This window comes from Zootoca vivipara, chromosome 3 (assembly GCF_963506605.1).
Source record: "Zootoca vivipara chromosome 3, rZooViv1.1, whole genome shotgun sequence".
NCBI lineage: Eukaryota > Metazoa > Chordata > Lepidosauria > Squamata > Lacertidae > Zootoca > Zootoca vivipara.
This window is the reverse complement of record NC_083278.1, coordinates 120,299,406-120,322,092: the sequence shown is the minus strand read 5'-3', so window position 1 is coordinate 120,322,092 and position 22,687 is coordinate 120,299,406. Positions and strand designations below refer to the sequence as shown.

At 57.9% G+C, this 22,687-nt stretch overlaps 3 protein-coding genes across 6 annotated transcripts; 2 read left to right on the top strand and 1 right to left on the bottom strand.

Annotated features, from left to right (window-relative positions):
* Positions 1-787: 787 nt before the first annotated feature.
* ZNF513 (zinc finger protein 513) lies at positions 788-7,789 on the top strand. 2 transcript variants are annotated; one of them, XM_035110791.2, is made up of 4 exons: positions 788-876; positions 1,160-1,315; positions 1,656-2,252; positions 4,682-7,789. In XM_035110791.2, the coding sequence occupies exons 1-4, from the start codon at positions 837-839 to the stop codon at positions 5,335-5,337; spliced, it is 1,449 nt and encodes a 482-aa protein (XP_034966682.1). In that variant the 5' UTR covers positions 788-836; the 3' UTR covers positions 5,338-7,789. The 2 variants fall into 2 exon arrangements, with proteins under 2 accessions (XP_034966682.1, XP_060129240.1); XM_060273257.1 differs by having other exon boundaries at positions 4,468-5,142.
* SNX17 (sorting nexin 17) lies at positions 6,589-11,685 on the bottom strand. 3 transcript variants are annotated; one of them, XM_060273258.1, is made up of 15 exons: positions 11,538-11,685; positions 10,424-10,498; positions 10,129-10,246; positions 9,957-10,021; positions 9,766-9,876; positions 9,404-9,494; positions 9,160-9,247; positions 8,784-8,853; positions 8,587-8,679; positions 8,221-8,424; positions 7,925-8,047; positions 7,524-7,601; positions 7,284-7,358; positions 7,153-7,197; positions 6,589-7,025 (listed from the first exon to the last, which is right to left on the bottom strand). In XM_060273258.1, exons 1-15 carry the CDS (start codon positions 11,598-11,600, stop codon positions 6,906-6,908), a joined length of 1,419 nt encoding a protein of 472 aa, XP_060129241.1. In that variant the 5' UTR covers positions 11,601-11,685; the 3' UTR covers positions 6,589-6,905. The 3 variants fall into 3 exon arrangements, with proteins under 3 accessions (XP_060129241.1, XP_060129242.1, XP_060129243.1); XM_060273259.1 differs by having other exon boundaries at positions 7,153-7,194; positions 11,538-11,684; XM_060273260.1 differs by lacking the exon at positions 7,284-7,358 and having other exon boundaries at positions 7,153-7,194.
* Positions 11,686-11,882: 197 nt separating this feature from the next.
* On the top strand, positions 11,883-22,613 carry EIF2B4 (eukaryotic translation initiation factor 2B subunit delta). The gene is made up of 12 exons (XM_035110790.2): positions 11,883-12,207; positions 12,326-12,503; positions 12,608-12,817; positions 12,925-13,007; positions 14,877-14,968; positions 17,875-17,989; positions 18,647-18,723; positions 18,835-18,937; positions 19,213-19,340; positions 19,837-20,026; positions 20,180-20,360; positions 21,252-22,613. Exons 1-12 carry the CDS (start codon positions 12,163-12,165, stop codon positions 21,449-21,451), a joined length of 1,602 nt encoding a protein of 533 aa, XP_034966681.2. The 5' UTR covers positions 11,883-12,162; the 3' UTR covers positions 21,452-22,613.
* Positions 22,614-22,687: the final 74 nt, after the last annotated feature.

Here is a 22,687-nt window from a genome sequence, read left to right as displayed (position 1 = left end):
AGGAGTGTGGTGGAGTCTCCTTCTTGGGAGGTCTTTAAGCAGAGGCTTGACAGGCATATGTCAGGAATGCTTTGATGGTGTTTCCTGCTCGGCAGGGGGTTGGACTGGATGGCCCTTGTGGTCTCTTCCAACTCTAGGATTCTACGACTCTACAAGGGCTCTTGTGTACCCCAAGACTTCCTCCCAAGGTGCCCAGAACTTCCCCCTGTTGGTGAGGACCAGGCGCCAGGCAGTCGCTCCCCTTGGGCAAATGGAAAGTGCCCCATTGCTGATCCCCTATGGATCCCCTTTCTCTTCCGCCTTCCCTCCACGTGGTTCTCTCTCTCTCTCTCTCTCCGAGGTTTCATGGCGGAGCATCTTCCGCCTTCCCCGTCGGGCAGCCCCGCATCTCCCGACCTCCTTCTCCGCCCGGCCTGCGCCGCGGCAAGAGGCGGGCGAGCAGCAAGAGCGGCTGTCAAGTCCGGCCCGCGCCTCGCCCCGGGGGCCGGAGGCCGGAAGCCGACGCCCCAGGACTCCTCTCCCCTCGGCGCGGAGTCTGCGCTCTCGCCGCTTCCGGCCTGGCTCTCGCGAGGGCAGGGGCTCCGCTTCCCGTCATGCCGCGCGACGTGAGCGGAACCGGAAGCGCGCGCGTGTCTGGCCGCCCGCCCCGCGGATGGGCGGGAGGAGGCGGGGCGGGAGCGGGAGCGGCGGGGGAGAGAGGCGGGGCGTCGCGGAGGAAGAGGCGGGGCGGCCCCGTAGCAGCGGCGCCGAGAGGCCCGGCGAGCGGGAGGCGCCCAGGGCTGGAGCCGCCCGTCGCCGCCCCGCGAGCCCCGCCGCCGCCGCCTCGGCCGGGCAAGATGCCCCGCCGGAAGCAGCGCCACCCGCAGCCCGTCAAAGGTCAGCGCGGGCCGGGATCGGGGGCGGCGGGCCGCGTGGGGAGGCGGGGGCCCCGTCCGGGTCCCTCCGGGGCGGGTAAAGGGAGCCTCTTCCGCCGATACGGACTCGCCGCTTGGACCGGGCGGCGGGGGGGGGGCGTGTGGGTGGCGGGGGGCGTGTGGGTGGCGGGGGGCGTGTGGGGGTCCTTTTCCGGGTTGGGGCGGGGGCGGGGCTGCCCGGGACCGCCGCGCCCGTCTCTGACCGGATCGCCCCGTCCGCCCCTCCCCGTCTCGGTCTCTTGCAGTGGACGCGGCGGGCACGGCGGTCGATCCTCCGGGCGAGGAGGGCCTGGCTCCGCCGGGCGCCTTCCTCTCGGAACACGAGCTGGAGCTGGAGGACGAGGACGACGAGGAGGAGAGCGGCGCCGCCGCCAGCCTGGCCTTCGAGAAGGACTCGGAAGGTGCGGCGGGAAGCGGGCGGCGGGCAGAGGCAGCCGGGAGGGTCGGAGCGCAGCGCGGAATCAGACCTGTCAAGTTTTCCCTTTTTTCGCGAGGAAGCCTATTCAGCAGAAGGGAATTTCCCTTAAAAAAAAAGGGAGAACTTGACAGCTATGGGGGGAGGGGCGGATGGGCAGGGGGGCTGCAGGCAGAGGAAGGGCTCCCCCAGGGCTGCCAGAAAAGGGTTAGGGATCGCTCCCCCCCCCACTGTGGTAACCCCCTGTTGTGCCAGCAGGAAAGGGACTGGCGGAGGTGAGGATGCCCCCCGCTGCCCCCCTGATGCCCCCTCCTTGTGTGCCACAGACTCCCTCGGGGGGACGCCCGGACTCTCGTCCTACGTGCTGAGTGATGAGGAGTTCCCGCCACTGTGCCAGGCCCAGGACAATGGCGAGGGGCCCGGCCGGGCTTGCCAGCACTGCGGCCTGCCTGCGCCCGCCTCTGCCGCCTGCTGCCTGCCCGAGGAGGAAGAGCTGGAGGAGGAGGAGGAGGAGGAGGAAGAAGGTTCCGCCAAGGGGCGGGTGGTCTTCTCCTGCCAGCTGTGCCCCTTTGCCTCGCACTACTCCAGCCACCTCAAGCGCCACATGAAGACCCACAATGGGGAGAAGCCCTACCGCTGCCCGCACTGCCCCTACGCCTCAGCCCAGCTGGTCAACCTGACACGCCACCTGCGCACCCACACGGGAGAGAAGCCCTACCGATGCCCCACCTGCCCCTTTGCCTGCAGCAGCCTCGGCAACCTCAAGAGGCACCAGCGGGTCCATGGCCAGGAGCGCCCGCTGCGCTGCGGCTCCTGCACCTGCCGATGTGCCCGGGGCAACCCCCTGCAGCGCCACAGCCCCGGGGCGCAGGGGGAGTCGGAGGCGGAGATGGAGGGCCCAGCGACTGCAGAGCAGGAGACAGGTATGTGGGGCAGGGCGGGGGTGGGGGTCCAACCCCTTGCAATGCAGAAAGACTTCCGGACAGATAGCCACCCAACAGCTGCTTAGCAACCTCCAGTGAGCACCCTCCAGTCCTCACCCTTATTAATGAGCTGGTTCCACAGCTCTTACTGTCAACAATAATAATAATAATAAATAATAATAATGATTTTATTGTTTATACCCCACCCGTCTGCTTGGGTTTCCCCAGCCACTCTGGGCTGCTCCCAACAAAATATTGAAAACACGATAAAACATAAAAAACTTCCCTAAACAGGGCTGCCCTCAGATGTCTTCTAAAAGTCAGATAGTTGTTTATTTCCTTGACATCTGATGGGAGGGCATTCCACAGGGCGGGTGACACTACCAAGAAGGCCCTTTGTCTGGTTCCCTGCAACCTCACTTCTCGCAGGGAGGGAACTGCCAGGAGGCCCTCGGCAAAGACCTCAGTGTCTGGGGGTGGAGACGCTCCTTCAGGTATACAGGGCCGAGGCCACTTAGGTCAAGCACCAACACTTTGAATTGTGCTTGGAAACATACCAGGAGCCAATGTAAGATACTTTAGGACTGGTGTTATATGGTCCTGGCGGCCGCTCCCAGTCACCAGTCTTGCTGCTGCATTCTGGATTAGTTGTAGTTTCCGAATCAAAGGTAGCCCCACGTAGAGGGCATTGCAGTAGTCCAAGTAGAAGATAGCAGAGCATGCAGCACTCTGGCAAGACAGTGTGTGGGCAGGTAGGGTCTCAGTCTGCGTACCAGATGGAGCTGGTAGACAGCTGTCGGGAAGCTCTTCTTAAACTTTAGTGGGTATCTCCTTCCTTGTCCTTTGAATCATTGGGCTGAACATTGGGAATAACTTTCGGACAGTAAGAGCTGTTTAGCTTTGGAATGAAACGATATTGACAAGCTGGAAGGAGTCTGGAAATCCATCCTTATAAGGAATGTTTGTGGGAGTTGGGTCCGTGTAGCCTGGAGAAGAGAGCAAGAGTTTGAAGGCTCTTGGCCACTGCGAGTACAGGAGCCCGTTGGCCTGATCCAGCAGGCTTTCCTTATGTTTCTATGAATCCTAGCAATGTAGAGTTGGAAGGGTCATCTAGTCCAGGAATCTCAACTAAAGCGTTCCTGACAGTTGGCCATGAGAAGTCTGGAAATGCTGTCCCCTGGAAGATGGAGCCAGCTTATTTTCTGCTGCTCCAGGGGGCAGGATCTGAAGCCTTGGCTTCAAATGACGAGGGAGGAGATTCCAACTCCACATTAGGAAGAGGTTGCTTGGCCATCTATCAGCGATTCCTTAGCAGCAGCAATTCCTACATAAGGGATTGGACCAGGAGACCCCGGGAAGTCCCTTGCAAACAAGATGAATTTTAACAGGGAGAAATGTAAAGTACTACACTTGGGCAAAAAAGAAAAAAATGAAAGGCACAAATACAGGATGGGAGACACCTGGCTTGAGAGCAGTACATGTGAAAAGGATCTAGGAGTCTTGGTAGACCACAAACTTGACATGAGTCAACAGTGTGATGCAGCAGCTAAAAAAGCCAATGCAATTCTGGGCTGCATCAATAGGAGTATAGCATCTAGATCAAGGGAAGTAATAGTACCACTGTATTCTGCTCTGGTCAGACCTCACCTGGAGTACTGTGTCTACTTCTGGGCACCACAGTTCAAGAAGGATACTGACAAGCTGGAACGTGTCCAGAAGAGGGCAACCAAAATGGTCAAAGGCCTGGAAACGATGCCTTATGAGGAACGGCTTAGGGAGCTGGGCATGGTTAGCCTGGAGAAGAGAAGGTGAAGGGGTGATATGATAGCCATGTTCAAATATATAAAAGGATGTCACATAGAGGAGGGAGAAAGGTTGTTTTCTGCTGCTCCAGAGAAGCGGACACGGAGCAATGGATTCAAACTACAAGAAAGAAGATTCCACCTAAACATTAGGAAGAACTTCCTGACAGCAAGAGCTGTTCGACAGTGGAATTTGCTGCCAAGGAGTGTGGTGGAGTCTCCTCCTTTGGAGGTCTTTAAGCAGAGGCTTGACAGCCATCTGTCAGGAATGTTTTGATGGTGTTTCCTGCTTGGCAGGGGGTTGGACTGGATGGCCCTTGTGGTCTCTTCCAACTCTAGGATTCTATGACTGATTTAAAGCCATTCCTAGCAAGTAGTGGGGAACCAACAAATTCCTTTTTCTGCTTCCCAAGATTGTGGCCTCCTTATTGGAAGGGATCTTCAGCCTAACCTCTACGGGGTCGGCAGAGTCCAGCCGTGTGGGAACCAACTGGAGCAGATAAGAGGAAAGGGGGGCTCTAGGTGGACGCTGCGTGCGGGAGCGCAGAACGTGGTTCACGTTTTGGGCTGCAGGGGTTCCCTCGCCCAGCCCCCTTTGCCCCACTCACTGCTCTTTCTCCTCCGCAGAGCCTCCGCTCTTGGCCCCAGGCTCCCCGTTCCTGAGGTCCGAGGACTCTACGGCCGTCCTCCCGGAGCTGCTCTTCCCCTTCACGTGCCGGGCGTGCGGACTAGTCCTGGAGGCGGACGAGGGCCTGGGCGAGCCGGTGTGTGGGCGCTGCAGCCTGGCGGTGCTGGGGGCCGAGCCCTCGTCACCCAAGGGCTTCTCGTGCCAGCTGTGCCCCTTCGTCACCACCTACCCCAACCACCTGGCGCGGCACATGAAGACGCACAGTGGGGAGAAGCCCTTCGCCTGTGCCCTCTGTCCCTACGCCTCGGCCCACCTTGACAACCTCAAGCGCCACCAGCGGGTGCACACGGGAGAGAAGCCCTACAAGTGCCCGCTGTGCCCCTACGCCTGCGGCAACCTGGCCAACCTCAAGCGCCACGGCCGCATCCACTCGGGGGACAAGCCCTTCCGCTGCCGCCTCTGCTCCTACTCCTGCAACCAGAGTATGAATCTCAAGCGCCACATGCTGAGGCACACGGGCGAGAAGCCCTTCCAGTGCCGCATCTGCCCCTACACCACTGGCCACTGGGACAACTACAAGCGTCACCAGAAGGTGCACGGCCAGGGCCTGCCCGAGGAGGAGGGGGGCCCCAGCCTGGACAGCAGCCTGCCTTGAGGGTCAGCGGGGGGAGACCGCGGGCACCCGCCACACCAAGGCCCCAGCCTCCTCTCTGGGTGCCTCTGCATAGGAATAGGCTCAGACTGCAGGAGGAGGAAGAGGGGGCCTCTTCCACTCGCCAAACAACCCCCCCAAGACTGGGGGAAGCAGCTGTAGGGACCTTTCGGGGGGGGGAGTGGAGTTTGTGCCAGCAGCGGACCACTGGGACCTCCTTGGCCAAAACGCAGCTGGGCACTGCCTGCTCCTGAGGATTGGGCCCTTTTCACGTCACCTGGAAAAGATTGTATCTGTGGGGCAGCAGAACACTCCCCCCCCCAAAAAAAAACTCCGACTGAGGGCGGTTCTTGGTGCTTTTCTGTCCTCTCTGTGCCTCCTCCCCAGCCCCTTTTAACTGTGGTTGCTGCTTGAATCTGTGTAATTTATATCGTGTATTAATGCATTAAACTGTTTTCTTATCTTGCTTTATTTTGGCTGGGGGAGAGCAGCAGAACCGAAACTCACAGGCGGCAACTGGCATTGCTGGGAGGTGGCTCCCCCCTCTCCCCCGTAAACCCTTTCTGGGTGAAGCAGGAGAAACACGGCTCACACAACTCTCTGCAAATCTATCGAACTCTGCAAAGACCAGACATAAAACTTGGGCATTTTTATTCCACCAAGTGGCCCAGCTGCCACTGCGGTTGGAGCGATTGAGAAGAACACTATGGCCATACCTAGGTTTGCGGCCACAATCTGTTCCGGGGAGCCGGTCACTCCCTGAATCGGTCGCTCCACGATGCACGCTTCTGAGCGTGCGCAAAGCACCGATAGAGCGCTTCTGCGCGTGCTGCACAGATCGCTCCTGTGCATCCGAGCGCCGCGGAAGCCGGATGTAAACACTTCCGGGTCCGCGGTGGTCGGAAACTGAAGCAGTCGCAAACCGAGGTATGACTGTACAACACTCCCAGGGATGTGGATTATCGTTTAGAAACAAATTTACTTGTAGCGATTATTTTCTGTTTATTGAAAGGAGGAATATTGGGCGGGACTTTGGTTTTGGGACATCCTGTATCGCCCTTGAACATGGTATTGCATATTTTAAGGAAAGGCTGTCATTTAAAAGAAACCAGACCCTTGGTGGAATATAAATGCCCAATTTTTACATCTGGTCTTTGCCAAGCTCCATAGAATTGCAGAGCGTTTGGCGAGCTGTTTCTTCCTCTCTCTGTATTCCTTTGTGTTGCGTAAGGCAGGAGGAGACGCAGACAGGACTTCCCAATCATGATCTATTTAATCATTGCCACAAACATTCGTTCGTGTTCATCTGTAAACAGCAGGGAGATTAAACAAGGAGATTACAAGCCTAGCAGTTACACAGAAGTCTATTGGCCAGCGCCAGAGCTGCGTCGGATCGCTGTGCAAAATGTCCACTCTATCCTAATTTGGCGCGTATGGAGCTGAAGCCGCCAGCCGGCAACCCCACCCCCTGGCGAGGTGGGGTGTGTGGAGCCGGCTGGGGTCGAGGCACATCGAGGTCAACCCGGGAGGTCGTACATTCCACGCGGGGGGTGGGGGGTGGGGCAGGCTGCCTACAGGTCCTCGTCGCCGATGCCCTCGAAGGCGTAGTTGCCATGAAAATCGTTCGCCCCGATGTCCGTGGCGGAGCTGGAATGGCTGATGGCTCTCAGGCTGACCGAGCTGAGCTTGCTCTGGGGAAGGAAGGATGAGGGGGGAGAGTGAGAACAGGCAGCCCCTTGGAGCTGGGGCTAGATGACCCCTGGGGTCTCCTTCCACAAGTCAGGGATCGAGGGAGAGGCAAAGGGAGGCGCTACTCACCGCAACCTTCGTGAGGGAGTCCCGGCTGGCATCGGGCGAATCCTGCTGGGACAGGCAGACATGTCAGAGGAGACCAAGCCCCCCCACGGGCAAGCTGGGGCAGGGGTCTAGCGGGGTTAGGGGCTTCTTACCAGGAGAGGGGGGGACTTCACAGCTTGCTGGCTGTCGGAGCGCTGCAGGGCACCGTTGGTTCGCCGGCGAAACAGCTTGTGGGGGGGGGGGAATGACAGCGAAGTAGGTGAATCTCGTGCTCCTCAGAAACAGGGTGGTCCTGTTTCAGCCCCACTCTAATTGGGACAACCGGGAAAGCAGAGCAAGATTGCTGCCCCCCGCCCTGCCCCCCCAGGTCTGCTGGGGGCCCAGAGCCTCACCTTGCGGATGCTGCCCCCAGACTTCTTGACCATCAGCTCGTCCACCATCGACTGCAAACAGATGCTCAGCATTATCGCCTGCGGGGGGGGGGGAACGACACGGAGAGATCTTGTGATGTTAGTCCCATGTGCCACGCTGCCCCCGCCCCCCCCCCCAGCAAGAGCCCCGGTTTTGCTGACCTCAGGCAGGAAGTCCAGCCTCTTGCGCCATATTTTTGGGGCTGTGAGTCAGACTAGAATAAAATCCGGTTTGCATTTCTCAAGAAGTGTTTGGAGTGTGTTATTGGGCAGGCGTGCTCTCGAGGGCGGAAGCGGGTATGGGGCAGGGCAAGGGGGTCCCAGTGTGGACGGATGCAGCTGCCCCCCAGGGCCAAACCCTCCCGCCTCACTGCTAGGCCTACCTGGGGGCTGGTGATGGCGACCCATTGTAGGCGGTCTTTGCTCATCAGGTACTCAAAGGCCAACTCCAGTTTCACCTCCGACTTGCTGCCTGCTGGGCCAGACGTCCCGTTATGCACGGGGACCTGGAAAGGAGCAGGGGTGTGTGTGTGAAGCCTTTCTGCGCTTGAGGGGGGGGGGACGACACACCCACAAATTGCCAGGGGAGAAAGCGGGCCGAGAGGCAGCCACCTGCCCAATCGGCCAGACGGGCACAGGACTAGGGGCAATTGAAAGGGGCTCCCTGCGCATCACTCACTGAGGATGTGACCCTCCAGCAGCGCATGCGCGTCACTTTGAAGCTGCCCTCCTTGATCTGGTCGTTGGGCAGCTTGACCTGGAAGTTCAGCTCGCTGTTCCCGGCACCCACAATGACGTGGCAGCCCTTCTCGGGGAAGTCCGTCACACAGGGGTCAAACTTGAGATAGCCGTAATACTTGAGGGTCTGCGCCAGGCGGATGAACTGCGGCAAGGAAAAAAAGAGTGGGAATCTCTGTTGGAGGGGGTACTAAAGGGTCCTCCAGTCCAACCCTCCAAAACCCAGGAATCGTAGGCAGTGTTGGAGCCCTCCAAACAGAGGAGCTGGGGGCTGGCAGCGCCCAACCAATGCAGGGTCCCAACCAACCTCCTTTTTGGAGACTTTCTCCTGCAGGGACTTCAGCTGGCGATGCTGCTCTTTGTTTGCCAGGATCCAGCCCCTCTCGATGTCGGCCACCGTCTGGAAGGGGACAGGAGAGGAATCTTGGAGCTGTATAGAGTTTGAGGGGACACCGAGGGTCATCTAGTTGAACCCCGTAGCCCAGCCAGGGTCCCGGCGCTCACCTGGGCGTAGAGCAGGTTCAGCCCCACCCGCTGCTCCATCACGTCATCGTCGAAGGCAGAGTCCCAGTAGCTATGGGGAGAAGGGGGAGCAGATGCCGTTAGAGCAGGTTTCCTCCAACTGGGCCCTCCAGATGTTAGAATAGAATCATAGAGTTGGAAGAGACCACAAGGGCCATCCAGTCCAACCCCCTGCCATGTTTTGGACTACAACTCCCATGATCCCTAGCTAGCAGGACCAGTGATCAGGGATGATGGGAATTGTAGTCTCAAAACATCTGGAGGGCTGAGTCTGAGGAAGCCTGCATTCGAGGGACTGCACTGCCTGGGGGTCTGGCCTCTGGGGTCCCCCCCCCCGTGGCAGCAGCAGCCCCCTCACCTCTTGCGCAAAAGGATCTTGTACTCGGGGTTGCGGAGGCTGGTGACCGACACGTAGGGCAGCTCAAACTCCTGCAGCTTCCGGATGACTGGGAACAAAACCAAGGCAGAGCTGCAGCACCAGAACCCAGACCATTGCCCCTCCTTCCCGCCCCCCAAATTCCCCCTCCTTTCCCTCCCCAATCCTGCCAAGCGGGTCAGGTCAGGTGGGCGTGGGGTGGGGTGGGGGGAGGGAGGACACTCACAGGAAAAGGCCCCGTCCTTGGCTTCTCGCACCAGGAAGAGGTGGAAGTAGCCTATCAGGTCCTCTGGCAGGTCCAGCTTGGAGGCCACGGCCTGCGGACAATGGGGAGCAATTGGGGGGGGGGTCACCAAAAGCAGCTGCTTCCTCCCCTTTCCCCCTCCCTCCCTTCTCTGGGGAAAAAGACCTGCCGTCTTAAGAAAGGCAGAAAACACATTCAAGGCATTAACTTACAATCTGCTTTAATGTTTTAACTTTGGTACATCATTAACTTCCTCTTGGATTTCTTAATAAACTCCCTGCCCCCCCCAAAAAAAAATCCTTTCTGGACATGTCGATCGCACTCCCCCTCCCAAAAGGACTCGCCTCCAGGAGGTCCTCCGTCTGGTCCGAGGTGAGGAGGTTGACCTTGACCGTCTGTCCGTTGGACAGCAGCACCTCCAGCTGCACCTCCTCTGTGGGGATCTGCTGGGTCTCCTGGGGGGGGCACAAAGAGGGTCAGCGGCTGGCCCTTCGCCCACCGGGCCCCTCCCCCCGCCTCCCCTGCCCCCCCTCACCTGCTGAGCCTTGCGCAGGAAGCTGTTGAAGATCTCGCTGCCTCCCAGCAAGGGGTCCTGGCGCACTGTGGGGCAGGAGGAGAGAAAGAAGGGGAGCCATCAGCCTGGGGGGCTCCTGGCCAGGCTCCCCCTCCCCAGGACCCCCCAAGCCCCCCCCTTCCCAGGGACTCACCTGCCTGCATGTATTTCTCTAGCTGCTCCCGCCGCTGCTCCACCTCCACCGGGGTGAGGGTAAAGATCTTCTTCGGGGGGAAGGCGGGCACAACGTTGGCCCCATACTCCTTCCTGAGCTGCAAGGAGGGAGAGCGTGTCAGCCCCCAGCCCGACTTCAGAAGAAGGGGCCAGACCCCCACACCCCAATTGGGGGGGAAGCACCCAGCCAACACCCCTTGGCCTGTGCATGCAGTCTGTTGGAAGGGACCCCCAAGGGTCATCCAGCCCAACCCCCCTGCCATGCACCCCCCTACCTGTTCATGCAGGCCCAGCAGCTGGCTGTAGCGCACCTGGCAGTGCAAGACCCCGTTGACATGGATGTTGTAGGCCTGGCAGGTGAGAGAAAGGTGAGGCCAGGTAAGGCAAACGCAATTGGCACACTTTGACCATGAAACTAGAGCTGATGAAGAATAGAGGAAACAAGGCCTTGTCCTGTATTGGAAAATTGTTCTAACTGGAATTGGTCTCATGACTTGGAAGCTTTAAACCAGGCATCCCCAAACTGCGGCCCTCCAGATGTTTTGGCCTACAACTCCCATGATCCCTAGCTAAGAGGACCCGTGGTCAGGGATGATGGGGACTGTAGTCCAAAACATCTGGAGGGCCGAAGTCTGGGGATGCCTGCTTTAAACGGTTTGAAGAAATTATCATTAATCTCCTTCCTGCCCTGAGTTCTTGGAACCTTTCCAGTTGATCTCTAGGGGAGAGAAGGGGGGGCACGTCGGGGGGCCAAGCGGGCCTCACCCCAAGGACAGTCGGGATGTGGCGGGGCAAGTGAAGGGGGCCCTGAACCCCTCCCCCACCTTCTTCTCCTCTGGAAGGAGGCTTCGAAGGGCCGGAGCAGGAAAGTCCGTGGCCCCCGCAGCAGGAGCAGAAGGCCCAAGCCAAGGGGCCGCTTGGCGCAGCTGGCACGCACCCCAGGCTGGCAGCCCGATGGGCCTTCCTCCTCCTCCTCCGAAGGGGGTCCCGCTTGGAAATGGATCGGGGAGGGGAGGAGGCGGGCGGCACTGGCGTGACTCTGCCCCGGTAAGCGGCGCAGGACGGGAGGCCCCACACTAAGGCCCTCCGGCCTGGCTTTGCTTGGGGGGGGGCAGACGGAGCCTGAGCCGCGGAGGAGCCCTTGTCCCGCTACTTCCCCGGGCAGCGCGACCGGGAAAGAGAAGAGGGCCACCGGCCAGCCCGGCAGCAGAGGCCGTCCCGTCGGGGCCCAAGCGGACACCCAGACAGGCGGTGGCGGCTCCCGCGAGCGGCTGGGGGGGACGGGAAGAGCGGGATGTCCGGTCCTCTCCGGGGGGCGTCGGCGTTTCCCTCCCTCCCTCCCTCCCGGGGGGCGCCCTCCTCCTCCTCCTGCCCCGTCCAGCCACGCACCACATAGGCGGCGTTGGCGCCGTCCGCGGCGCGGCTCTCGGTCTCGGGGATGGAGAAGTGCATGGCCGCTCGCTTCGCCTAGCCCTCCGCTACCTCCGGCCCAGGCGCGGGCCCAGCTCCGCCGCCCCGACAGCCGCCGCTGCCTCCGCCATCTTGCGCAAGGAAGGAGAGGCAGGCCCCCGTCGGGGCGGGGCTGGGGAGGGGGAGGGGCGTCCTCCGGCGGCTGCTCCTCCCCCTCCCGGCAGGGGGGAGGGCTCGCCGGAGACCGAGCGGCGGCCACGAGGGGCGCGAGCAAGCCGAGCCCGGCCCCCCGACGCCGCCTCCCGACGCCGCCCCTCGGCTCTCTGCAGCCCGGAAGCCCCGTTGGCGACCAAGGGGCCTCGGGAGCCCGGCCGCTCCGTCTCGGGAGGAGGCGGCTCCGCCCGCGACGGCCCCCCCCCCCGCTACCTGACGCTGCCTAAGCAGCCGCGGAAAGGGGGGCATCTCAGCCCCGCCGTCACCGGGGGAGGCGATCCGCACGGAGGGGGCGGGGCGCCGGGCCTGGCTCCTCCCCCTCCGCCGCCGCTTCTCGTCCGGCCCGTCAGGGGCGCTGCAGCATCCGGTGCCGTCGGAGAGGGGAGCCGCGATGGCGGAGCGCAGCAGCGGAGAGGCCGGCGAGCGGCCCGGGCAGGTAGGGGCGCCGCCGGCCGAGGTCGGGTTCCGGGGTGGGGGTGGGGGGACGCCGTCGGGGGGCGGCGGCTCCCCGCCTTTGACGCCGTCGGGGGGCTCTGCTCTTGCGTCCTCGGCAGGCGCCGTCGGGGCTTTCGAGCGCCGAGGAGAAGCTGCAGCAGCGCCGGGAGAAGAAGCTGCAGAAGAAGAAGAAGCAGCAGCGCCGCGACGCCGACGGGAAGGACGAGGCGGAGCAGCAGCAGCAGGTGTCGGAGGTCCCTCGAGGCCCCCTCCCCGTCGCAGAGCCTCTAGCGCCAGGTCGGGGCACCGGAGGGCGGGCGGTGGGCTGGCTCTTCCCCGGCTGCTCTTCCCCGGCTGCTCCCCGCTGACCGGCCGCCGTCTCCCCCTCCTCTTCCCCGCAGGAGCGGAGCCTCCCGCGCCGTCGGCGGCCGACAAGGCGGGCGCCATGCCGGCCAAGAGCAAGGCGGAGCTGCGCGCGGAGCGGAGGGCCAAGCAGGAGGCGGAGCGGGCGCTCAAGCAGGCGCGCAAGGGCGAACCGGGCCAGGCGGCCGCCCCCGCCGCCGCCCCGGCGATGCCCAAGGCACGCCCGCCGCCCGGCGAGACCCAGCCAGGTAAGGCGGAGCCGCCCCGACGGGGAGGGTGCTCCGGGGGAAGCGGCCGCTGGCTGTCACCGCCAAGCCCCTCACCGCCTCCCCGGCCCCGTCGTCCTTCTCCGCAGGGGTGAAGCGGCTCCCGGAGCACGTGCAGGTGGATGATGCGGCGGCGCAGAAGAAGCTGGCCAAGAAGCTGGAGCGACAGCAGGTAGGCGGGTGGGGAGGGGGCTGAGCGGAGGGGGCACCATGGCACCTTCGCCTTTCCTTCTGCCCCTTTTATGTTCCCTTAACCCCACAAGTTTTGCACATTTGGAAGAATGTCATGGCTTAACCTGGCAGTACCTGCTCTGTGGAACTCCCTGCCTCTTGATCTCAAGCGGGCACCTTCATTGTAGTCTGTTTAGCGCTACAGTTTGGTGCCTGCTGCAAACATTCCATTTGAGTTTGTCTAGAATGCTTAGGAAGAGACGTCAGTTTTAACCTTTTAGCATGTTAACTTTTTGTATGTTTTAAAAGTGTTATTGTGTAAAAAAAAACCTTTAACATGGCACCCAAAAAGGTAAAACAAGAAAACCAAGAAGCTATTATTTATTATTGCCTGTAATTTATTAATTGTGTATGCTGCTCTTCATCCTAGATCTCAGGGCAGTTTGCCGCATAAAAATACAAAATAAGAACACAAAAGACATAACAAAAACAACCTCCGCTCCACTCCCCCCACCCCACCCCTCCTGCAAACACATTTAAAAGCATATGTGGCTGGTTAGTCCGCAATGTTCTTTGTAGTTAGTGCATCCATTTTATGAAAATGTAATAGTTAAAGTAACAATAATTTAAATTTTTTTTACCTTCCAGTAGCACCTTAGAGACCAACTAAGTTTGTTACTGGTCTGACCTTTTGTGTGCACGCACACTTCTTCAGATGCACACGAAAGCTCATACCAATGACAAACTTAGTTGGTCTCTAAGGACGCGGGTGGTGCTGTGGGTTAAACCACAGAGCCCAGGGCTTGCCGATCAGAAGGTCGGCGGTTGGAATCCCCGTGATGGAATGAGCTCCCGTTGCTCGGTCCCAGCTCCTGCCCACCTAGCAGTCCGAAACACGGCAAAAAGTGCAAGTAGATAAATATGTACCGCTCTGGCGGGAAGATAAACGGCGTTTCCGTGCGCTGCTCTGGTTCGCCAGAAGCGGATTTGTCATACTGGCCACAGGACCTGGAAGCTGTACGCTGGCTCCCTCGGCCAATAATGCGAGATGAGCGCCGCAACCCCAGAGTCGGTCACGACTGGACCTAATGGTCAGGGGTCCCTTTACCTTTAAGGTTCTACTGGAAGGGAGGAAATTATTTTGTTTCGATTATGGCAGACCAATACGGTCTGTAAGGTACCTGTAAGGTAAAGGTAAAGGGGCCCCTGACCATCAGGTCCAGTCGTGTCCGACTCTGGGGTTGCGGCGCTCATCTCGCACTATTGGCCGAGGGAGCCAGCGTATAGCTTCCAGGTCATGTGGCCAGCATGACAAAGCCACTTCTGGCGAACCAGAGCAGCGCACGGAAACGCCGTTTACCTTCCCGCTGGAGCGGCCCCTATTTATCTACTTGCACTTTGACATGCTTTCGAACTGCTAGGTGGGCAGGAGCTGGGACCGAGCAACGGGAGCTCACCCCGTCACAGGGATTCGAACCGCCAACCTTCTGATCAGCAAGCCCTAGACTCTGTGGTTTAACCCACAGCGCCACCTGGGTCCCCACCTACCTGTAACTAGTAATAAACTACCTGCCACCTACCTGTAACTAGTAATAAAAATGTTGAGATGTGGGGGGATACTCAAAGGCAGGCTGATGTGGGCCCCTTGGTGGAGGTGGAGGAGACTGTTGTGGCTCAGGATGGGAGCGCTGGGCTTGGAGGAGAAAGGAAGGGAGATCTGGGACCGGGGGGGGGGGATGCCGCTCCCCCTTCCTTTCCCAAGGGGCATTGAGGGTGGAGGGCGGTGGGGCACTGCTGCCGCTTCCGGGGGGGGGAGGGTCTCGCCTCCTGCCCTCAGGCCCCCTTTTCTTCTTCCTCTTCCCTGCTGCAGGTGCCTCTGAGGCCGGATTACGGGGCCAAAGTCAGCCTCTTCTCCCACCTCCACCAGTACAGCCGCAAGATGCTGCTGACACAGCAAATGAGGTGGGTGCCCTCCAGGGTGGATAAAAATCAAGGGTGGCTGTTTTTTTTAATGGATTTTTTTAATTTAAATCGGATTTTTAAAAAAATTAAATTGGATTTTTAAAATTAAATGCTTTTGGAGGAAAGATAGTTTTCTATGTAATTACAGGGAGGCAGCCGTGTTGGTCTGCCGTAGTCGAAACAAAATAGAAAAATTCCTTCCAGTAGCACCTTACAGACCGACTAAGTTTGTCATTGGTATGAGCTTTCGTGTGCATCTGAAGAAGTGTGCAGGCACACGAAAGCTCATAGCAATGACAAACTTAGTTGGTCTCTAAGGTGCTACTGGAAGGAGTTTTCTATTTAAGTTACACGGTACTCCGAAGGCCATTCATCAGGAAGTAAGGATTTGTTTTAAGTTTTTCATGTGTGCTAAAACTCAGTCTAAGGTGTTTTTTTTTAATGTTTGACAACATCAGTTAACAAACATAGATGCATATGCTGTAATGTTACAGGTTTAATTAAATAGTTTAAATTGTTATTAATTGTTATTTAATTAAATAGTTTAAATTGTTATTAAGGAAATGATTGTTTTTCTCCTTCCAATAAAGTGCAGCAGAAAAGTTGTCCAAATATAAACAGTTAACTTATTAAACCTCACAATAATTTCATAACTATCTGTCTATGTATTTCTAATAGTATAACCAAATCAGTAAATTTTTGTTGTTATAACTGTAAACACTACTCTGAAAATTTATTATTCCAAACATGAAACCTTCCTCTAGTTGTAAATATTATGATGATACCAGCGGGAATGAATCTTTCTGTAAAAAAAAAAGATTTAAACCAAGTCTTACTGACTAGTGATTTAAATTGATTTGATTTAAATCAAATCCACCCTGGTGCCCTCCTGGTGCCTGTCCGTCACGCTCTGACCCCGGGCGTTCCGTGCTTCTCCTTCCTAGGAGGGCTCCGTTTCCCCCGTCAGGGCTGTGGGGCTGCCCCATTCATTTCATGGTGCTTATCGCTGGCTTTTGCAGAGTTTGTGATGGGGGCTGTTTTGCGATGGATGATGGGAAAAGGGAGGAGGAAGTTGGGGGGGGGGCTGCTCCATCCAGCTCAGCCTTGCCCCTTACAGCCGCTGTGGGGCTGACCCCAGGGGGTTGGGCAAGAAGGAGCCTCTCCCAAGGGGAGAATAGTATTTATTTCCCAGGGTATAATTAAGTGGGTAGAGGATGTATTTAAATGCCCATGTAAATGGCCAGTGTCTCAAATGTATCTGCCTCGTCCTGCCCCATCAGGCTGCCTGCACTCAGATGCCATCCACCCAGCCAGTCTCCCCAGGGAAACAGGAATAGGGAGGGTCCTAATAATTTATTGTTTGTCCCCCCAGCCATCTGACTGGGTTGCACCAGTCACTCTGGGTGGCTTCCAACAAAAATATAAGAGGGAGGGAAACCACCATTAAAAGCTTCCCATTAGAGGACTGGCTTCAGAAGTCTACACAAAGTGTTCTTGGGCATCTACTAGGAGGGCATTCCACTGGGCAGGCATAACACCTGCTTCCCTCTCATTTCACTTTTTGCAATGAGAGAACTACCAAACTACCAAAAAGGCATTTCATTTTCGCATCTCTACTTTTCTCTTTTGTGGTATCTGAATAGGTGGGGTGGGGTGGGGTGGGGTACAGCAATAGCCACACTGCTTCACAACCCGCAACCTTCACAACCTGCAAAAATGGGCTGAGGTTTTGTGTGGCTTTTTCAAAATGAATCTGTAAAGCAGGAGAAGTACCAGTTTGGCAGTGAGCACACAAACCACATGTGTTTTACTCCAGTTCTTTTATTATTGTTGTTATTGTTGTTGTTGCTGTTGTTATTTCAATTTATATACCACTATCCAAAGATCCCAGAGCGGTGTGCAACATTTAGAACATAATTTATTTGCAGCATAATTAATAATAACAGAATGCACAGCAAAACAAAAAATAATAAGTGTCCCCCCCCCACGTTTTACAAGCCATAAGTTACAGTATTTAATGGCCAGAGGTAAAGGCCTGTTGTTGTTGTTGTTGTTCTTTTTCTTCTTCTTAAGATTTATATACTACAGGTGAAACTCGGAAAATTTGAAAATCGTCAAAAAGTGCTTTTATTTCAGTAATGCAACTTAAAAGGTGAAACCAGTCTATGAGATAGATGCATGACATGCAAAGCAAGATATGGCAAGCCTTGATTTGTTGTCATTGTAATTATTTGTCGTTAGGCAGGGTCAATTATAAATGGAATGTAATTAATGAAATGTAATATTTTTGTTTCTTTTTATATTATTATAACTATTTGTTTTATTGCTGTGGAATTTCCAAAAGAAAGCATTTGTAAAAATTAAATTAAAATAAAAAATAAGTTGCATTACTGAAATAAATGCACTTTTCAACGATTTTCTAATTTTCCGAGTTTCACCTGTATATACTACGCTTCATAAGATCTCAGGGTGGTTCACAGGATGCAATGAGGGTGCCAGGGTGCCTCTGGGGAGAGCATCTTGCCCCAGAAAAGGTCTGTTCTTTAGTGGGTGCTTTAATAGCAACAACAACAACAACAACAACAACAACAACAATTTATTTCTACCCCATCCATCTGGCTGGGTTTCCTCAGCCACTCTGGGCGGCTTTCAACCGAACCTTAAAAACAGAATAAAACTTCAAAAATTAAAAACTTCCCTGAACAGGGCTGCCCTCAGATGGGAAGCCCTGACAAGCCAAGGTGTGGGGAGAAACAGGCTGAGCTCAAAGCACTGAGCGTGAGCAGAGTCACAAGGGACGTGGAGTTGGGTCGCCAAAGTCCTCTTGAGGGAGGGCAAGAGTCGCTTCCTGGAAACGTGTGTGAAATGACCCGCGGTGTGTTTGTGTGTTCTTGTGCCCCCTGCAGCATTCCAGCCTCCGCCATCCACCCGGCGGTGGTGCGCCTCGGCCTCCAGTACTCTCAGGGCACCATCAACGGCTCCAACGCCCGCTGCATTGCCCTCTTGAGGGTCTTCAAACAGGTGGGTGCCACCGGGCACTGCGGGGAAGGTTCTGGGTGGGGTTGCGCCAAGGTGGCTTGCTGCAAGTAAGTGCCAAGGGAGGTGCCTAACTTCACCCCCAGACCCTGCCTGGCTGCCAGTCAGTCAGTGCTGCCCTCGCACTCGCATCTCCCGGGTGAGCATCCCAGGCAGGGGCAGCATTCTGGCGTCATGGACATTTCCGGAGGCTCTTCAAGGGCAGCCCCAAGCAGAGGGTGTGCCAGCAGCTCCGGGGGAGGGACCCTAACTTCAATAGGGTAGTGCGGGGATTTTATTCTTACTGTTGGCCTCTGTCTGTCTGTCTCGAGAGACAATGGAGTGTGCCTCCAGGGGTGAAGTCAAGCTGCTGCGTTGGAAGCAGTGAAGTGACCTCCCCGGGATGCAAACCTGGGCAGTGTGTCTTGGGGTCCAGGGGTGCCCAGAGAACAAGACACACATCCCCTCTTGATCTCACTGATGGGGTCCAAAGGAAAGCAGAGCAAGACATTTGGCACCAGCTTGGGTGCAGACCTCTGTCTCCCGTGCCCCTGCAGAGATCGGTGGCCTCCCAGGAAAGGCATCTGGCCGGCCCCTGGCGGAATCAGGGCGCTGGGTGACCTTGCCATCTCATGGCCGCTGCCCCTCTTGTCGTCCTGGCAGGTGATCGGTGACTACACCACCCCAGCCAACGAGGAGCTCTCGCGGGACCTGGTGAACAAGCTGAAGCCCTACATCAGGTGACGGGGAGGGGCTGGCCCCCCTTGGGGAAAGAGAGGGAGGGGGCAGGTAGCCCTGGAGAGCAGATGGGGGGCCATGAGGCTGGGCTGAGCGCTCCTTTCCTTCTGCAGCTTCCTGAATCAGTGCCGGCCCCTTTCCGCCAGCATGGGCAATGCCATCAAATTCCTCAAGAAGGAGATCTCGGCGCTGCCTGCCTCCATGCGCGAGGAGGAGGTGAGTCCAACGGCGCCTTTGGGGGCAGGGGCCTGGGCTTGCCATGGGGTCCATGGCAGGCGCAAGAGGGGCACCATCTCTCTGCCATGCTCCCTGGCAGGTTTGAGTGGCAGCGGAGCCCACCACAAGCTGTCAGACCTCTCTGGGTTCATCCTTGGGGGTGGCTTGGGAGGCGGAGGGCTTCTTGGTGTCCTCCGAGGGGCACGCAGGGCGCTCTTCCCCTCTCGGAGATGGGCAAGAGAGGATGGTGTGATCAGGCCCCTCTCCCGCAACAGGCCAAACGGGAACTCCAAAAGGCCATTGACAGGTATGAGCGGGAGAAGATCGTCTTGGCGGCTGAAGCCATTTCCAAATCTGCCTTAGAGAAGATCAACGATGGGGACGTCATCCTGGTCTATGGATGGTACGGAGTCGAGCGCGCGGGGTGGGCACCCTGCTGTGGGCGGCAAGGGTCTTGTTGGCTGGGGAGCTGAGGGGTTGGAGGGGGCTGGCTCCCGGGAGGCCTGTTGGAGCCCCGCACGCAGGGCCGTCTTACCCATAGGTGCTAGGAGTGCAGGGCACCTGGGCACCAGGCTCTCAGGGGCGCCAGGCCAAGGGTCCGGGGCCCGAGAGTTGAGTCCGGGGAAGAGCCCATCCATCGGTCGGAGCGCCACAGCACCGTGAGTTCAGGGGCGACCGAGCCAGCAAGACGCTGAGGCAGCCGGCCGGCTCCGCCCTCCTGCACACCTGGGACTGGGCAACTTGGGGGGGAGGCCGCTGGGGGGATCTTTGCACCCCGGCGCCACATATGCTTAAGACAACCCTGCCCGTGAGATGGGTTGTGTGAGAGCAGTGGAGGGGGCGAAGCGGCAGGAGCAGGGAAGGCCCCTCCTCACCCCTTGCCCATGTTTGCCTGGCAGCTCCTCCCTGGTGACACGCATCCTCTGTGATGCCCACACCCAGTGCTGCTCTGCGGGCCGTGCCTTCCGCGTGGTGGTGGTGGACAGCCGCCCGCGGCTGGAGGGGCAGGAGACGCTGCGCCGACTGGTCAAGCATGGCCTCTGCTGCAGCTACGTCCTCATCAATGCCGTCTCCTACGTCTTGCCCGAGGTGAGGAGGCGGCAGGGGAGCGGGGAGGCCAACTGACTCTGCAAAGGCTTTGTGCCCCTGCCCTGGCCGAGCCCGGGTGGCGGCTTTCCCCTGGCGCTCTCGCTGGGCGTGAAAGAGTGCCGAGATCCCCAGCTCTGCTTCCTCCCCTGGCAGGTGTCCAAAGTGCTCCTGGGCGCGCATGCGCTGTTGGCCAACGGCTCCGTGATGTCGCGCATGGGCACCTCGCAGATCGCCCTGCTTTCGAAGGCCCACAACGTGCCAGTCCTGGTCTGCTGCGAGACCTACAAGTTCTGCGAAAGAGTCCAGACTGACTCCTTCGTCTCCAATGAGCTCGGTATGCCACAGGTCCCTTGGTGGGGGGGGGGGTCGGGGGACCCGCTAGCAAGAGAGGGAGCAGCAGGGAGGTGCCCAGCTGGCACTTTTTGCTAATGCCATGAGAACACCCGTCCCCCTCCCCACAGCCCTCTGTAAGTTGAGAGGGTCCTGGGGTCCATGCAAGGCTCGCAGAGGCAACTGTTTGCCATGGCAGCAAGCAGAGTGTGGGGAGCCTGTGGGGCCCCGGGAAGCCCCTCTATCCTGGAGCGGGGCTGCTTTCTTGAGGCTGCCCAGGACTGTTGCCTAATCTGCTTCTGAGCTCAGGAAGCCGCCTTGTCCTCAAAGATGGACAAGGAGATGCAGCTAAGGTCCTTCTGCATGCCAAGCCATAGCTGCCAAGTCTCCCGTATTCCCTGGGAAATCCCCGTTTTTCCAGCTGTTCCTTGCTGAAAAAACGGATTTTTTTTGTTTTCCCCCCGGTTTATTCTGGCGCAGCGGCCATTTTGGAACTGGGCGGAGCATGCTCAGGAGCGATTTTTGATGCTGCTCTGCCCAGTTCCAAAATGGCTGCAGTGCGACTTCTGGCGCAGTGGCCATTTTGGAACTGGGCAAAGCAGCATCAAAAGTCACTTCTGAGCATGCTCCGCCCAGTTCCAAAATTGCGGCAGCGCCACTTCCGGTCTGCTACTTTCGGCCCGGTCCCTTATTTCTCCGACAGCAACTTGGCAGGTATGTGCCAAGCAGATGCTCTGCCACGGAGCCCAGGCCCTTGCACTCAAGCCACCTTATTGGGGCTGCCCCAGAGCTTGACCTTGGGAGGGAGGGAGGGGGAACCCTAACCCGCTTCTTTCCTGGGGGTGGGGAATGGCATCTGGCCGCTGACAACGGCTGTCCGCTGTGCCACTTGCAGACGACCCCGACGACCTGATTGGTGGGAAGCCAGGGAGGACCCCGCTGGCTGGCTGGCAGGAGAGCAAGTCCCTGCGCCTCCTCAACCTGGTCTACGATGTGACCCCCCTGGAGCTGGTGGACCTGGTCATTACGGACTTGGGGATGATCCCTTGCACCTCTGTCCCGGTCGTGCTGCGGGTCAAGAATGTGGAGCAGTAATGCCAGGGGGGGGGTGGAGAGGGGTAGGGTCAATAAACCTGTGTGTGCCCTGCTCCCTGCCTCCGCTGTGTGTGCCTGAGCGCTTGGACAGAACAGGACCCCTGGAAGACCTTCCCGAAAGGGTGGATGCGTCTCAAAGTGGGGGGTTGATGCGGAGCCCAAACTCTGGGCTGGGATGTGTGAAGGGGCTTTGCTGGTTCCCCCTGAAGAGAGAGCCACCTTTTTCTCCCTCTTTGGTTGGACAAGCCACCTCTCTAGATCCAGCCCCCATCAGCCTCCTCACATTTCCCTTCTCATCTTGCTTTGGCAATATAGAGGGACATACCTTCCTGATAGGCCCCAAGGTGGTTAGAAATCTTTTAAAGTCAGTATTATCATTTACTGAATTTCTATAGTGCCCTTCATCCGAAGATCACAGGGTGGTTCGCAACATTAAAGGAAGTGCCAATCACGGCAGAGCGCGATTCTGTTCAGATCCTGGTGGATCCCTGCGGCCCAAGGATGCTCATTTGTTTCTTTGCCCACTTTTGGGGCCAGCTTCTCGGAACAAACCCAGGGCACTTTACAGAAAAATCAGTGTAAGCGTGAAAACATGGGACAAAAGAAAAAAAAAACACCAACCCTATTACATTTAAAGCAAAGTACTGTATTGTCAACTCGCCTATCCAAATATCCCCTTTTCTCTGAGCTTATTTTTCCTGCTAAACTTTTGTCCAGGAGTCCATGTTCCCACCTGCCGGCTTGTGTCAGATTATTGGGGGGGGGGGGATCAGGCAAAGACCACCAAAAGCCTCTGGTCTCCTGTTCCTCTTGGACCAGCAAAAATGAGAGTGTGAATGAGTCTTCCTGGCCAAGGGTCAAGAACGGCCGCCTGTCATGGAGGCTTCAGCTAAGATTCCTGCCTTGCAGGAGGTTGGACTGGATGACCCTCGGGGTCTCTTCCTACGCTACCGCCCTATGATTGGGGGTGTCAGTGTAGGGGGGAGCCATTGCCTTAAGCCACGGGGCTCCCTGCAGCCCCCTTAAAAGCTGGGGGGCCGAGACCCACAGTTCGGTTGGCGAAGGCACCTCGCCGGCCGCTTCGGTTGGGTTGCCCTTGGGGCCTTTCCCGGGTTCGACGCGTGTCACCGCGTTCCCACGCCCCTCTACCCGCCGCGGGAGGAACAAAGCAACTGCGCGCGGCGCCTCGGCCACCAGGAGGCGCTGCAGTCCCTTGCCCAGCGAGGCCCGCGGAGG

Coding starts and splice junctions, on each gene's coding strand:
- ZNF513 (XM_035110791.2), top strand. CDS start 837: ATGCCCCGCCGGAAGCAGCGCCACCCGCAGCCCGTCAAAG. Junction 877..1,159: donor CCACCCGCAGCCCGTCAAAG/GTCAGCGCGGGC, acceptor GGTCTCTTGCAG/TGGACGCGGCGGGCACGGCG. Junction 2,253..4,681: donor GACTGCAGAGCAGGAGACAG/GTATGTGGGGCA, acceptor TCTCCTCCGCAG/AGCCTCCGCTCTTGGCCCCA.
- SNX17 (XM_060273258.1), bottom strand. CDS start 11,600: ATGCACTTCTCCATCCCCGAGACCGAGAGCCGCGCCGCGGACGGCGCC. Junction 9,877..9,956: donor TCCTGCGCAAGGCTCAGCAG/GTGAGGGGGGGC, acceptor TGCCCCCCCCAG/GAGACCCAGCAGATCCCCAC. Junction 8,425..8,586: donor AGAAAGTCTCCAAAAAGGAG/GTTGGTTGGGAC, acceptor TCCTTGCCGCAG/TTCATCCGCCTGGCGCAGAC.
- EIF2B4 (XM_035110790.2), top strand. CDS start 12,163: ATGGCGGAGCGCAGCAGCGGAGAGGCCGGCGAGCGGCCCGGGCAG. Junction 12,504..12,607: donor CGCAGAGCCTCTAGCGCCAG/GTCGGGGCACCG, acceptor TCTTCCCCGCAG/GAGCGGAGCCTCCCGCGCCG. Junction 18,938..19,212: donor CCTCCATGCGCGAGGAGGAG/GTGAGTCCAACG, acceptor CTCCCGCAACAG/GCCAAACGGGAACTCCAAAA.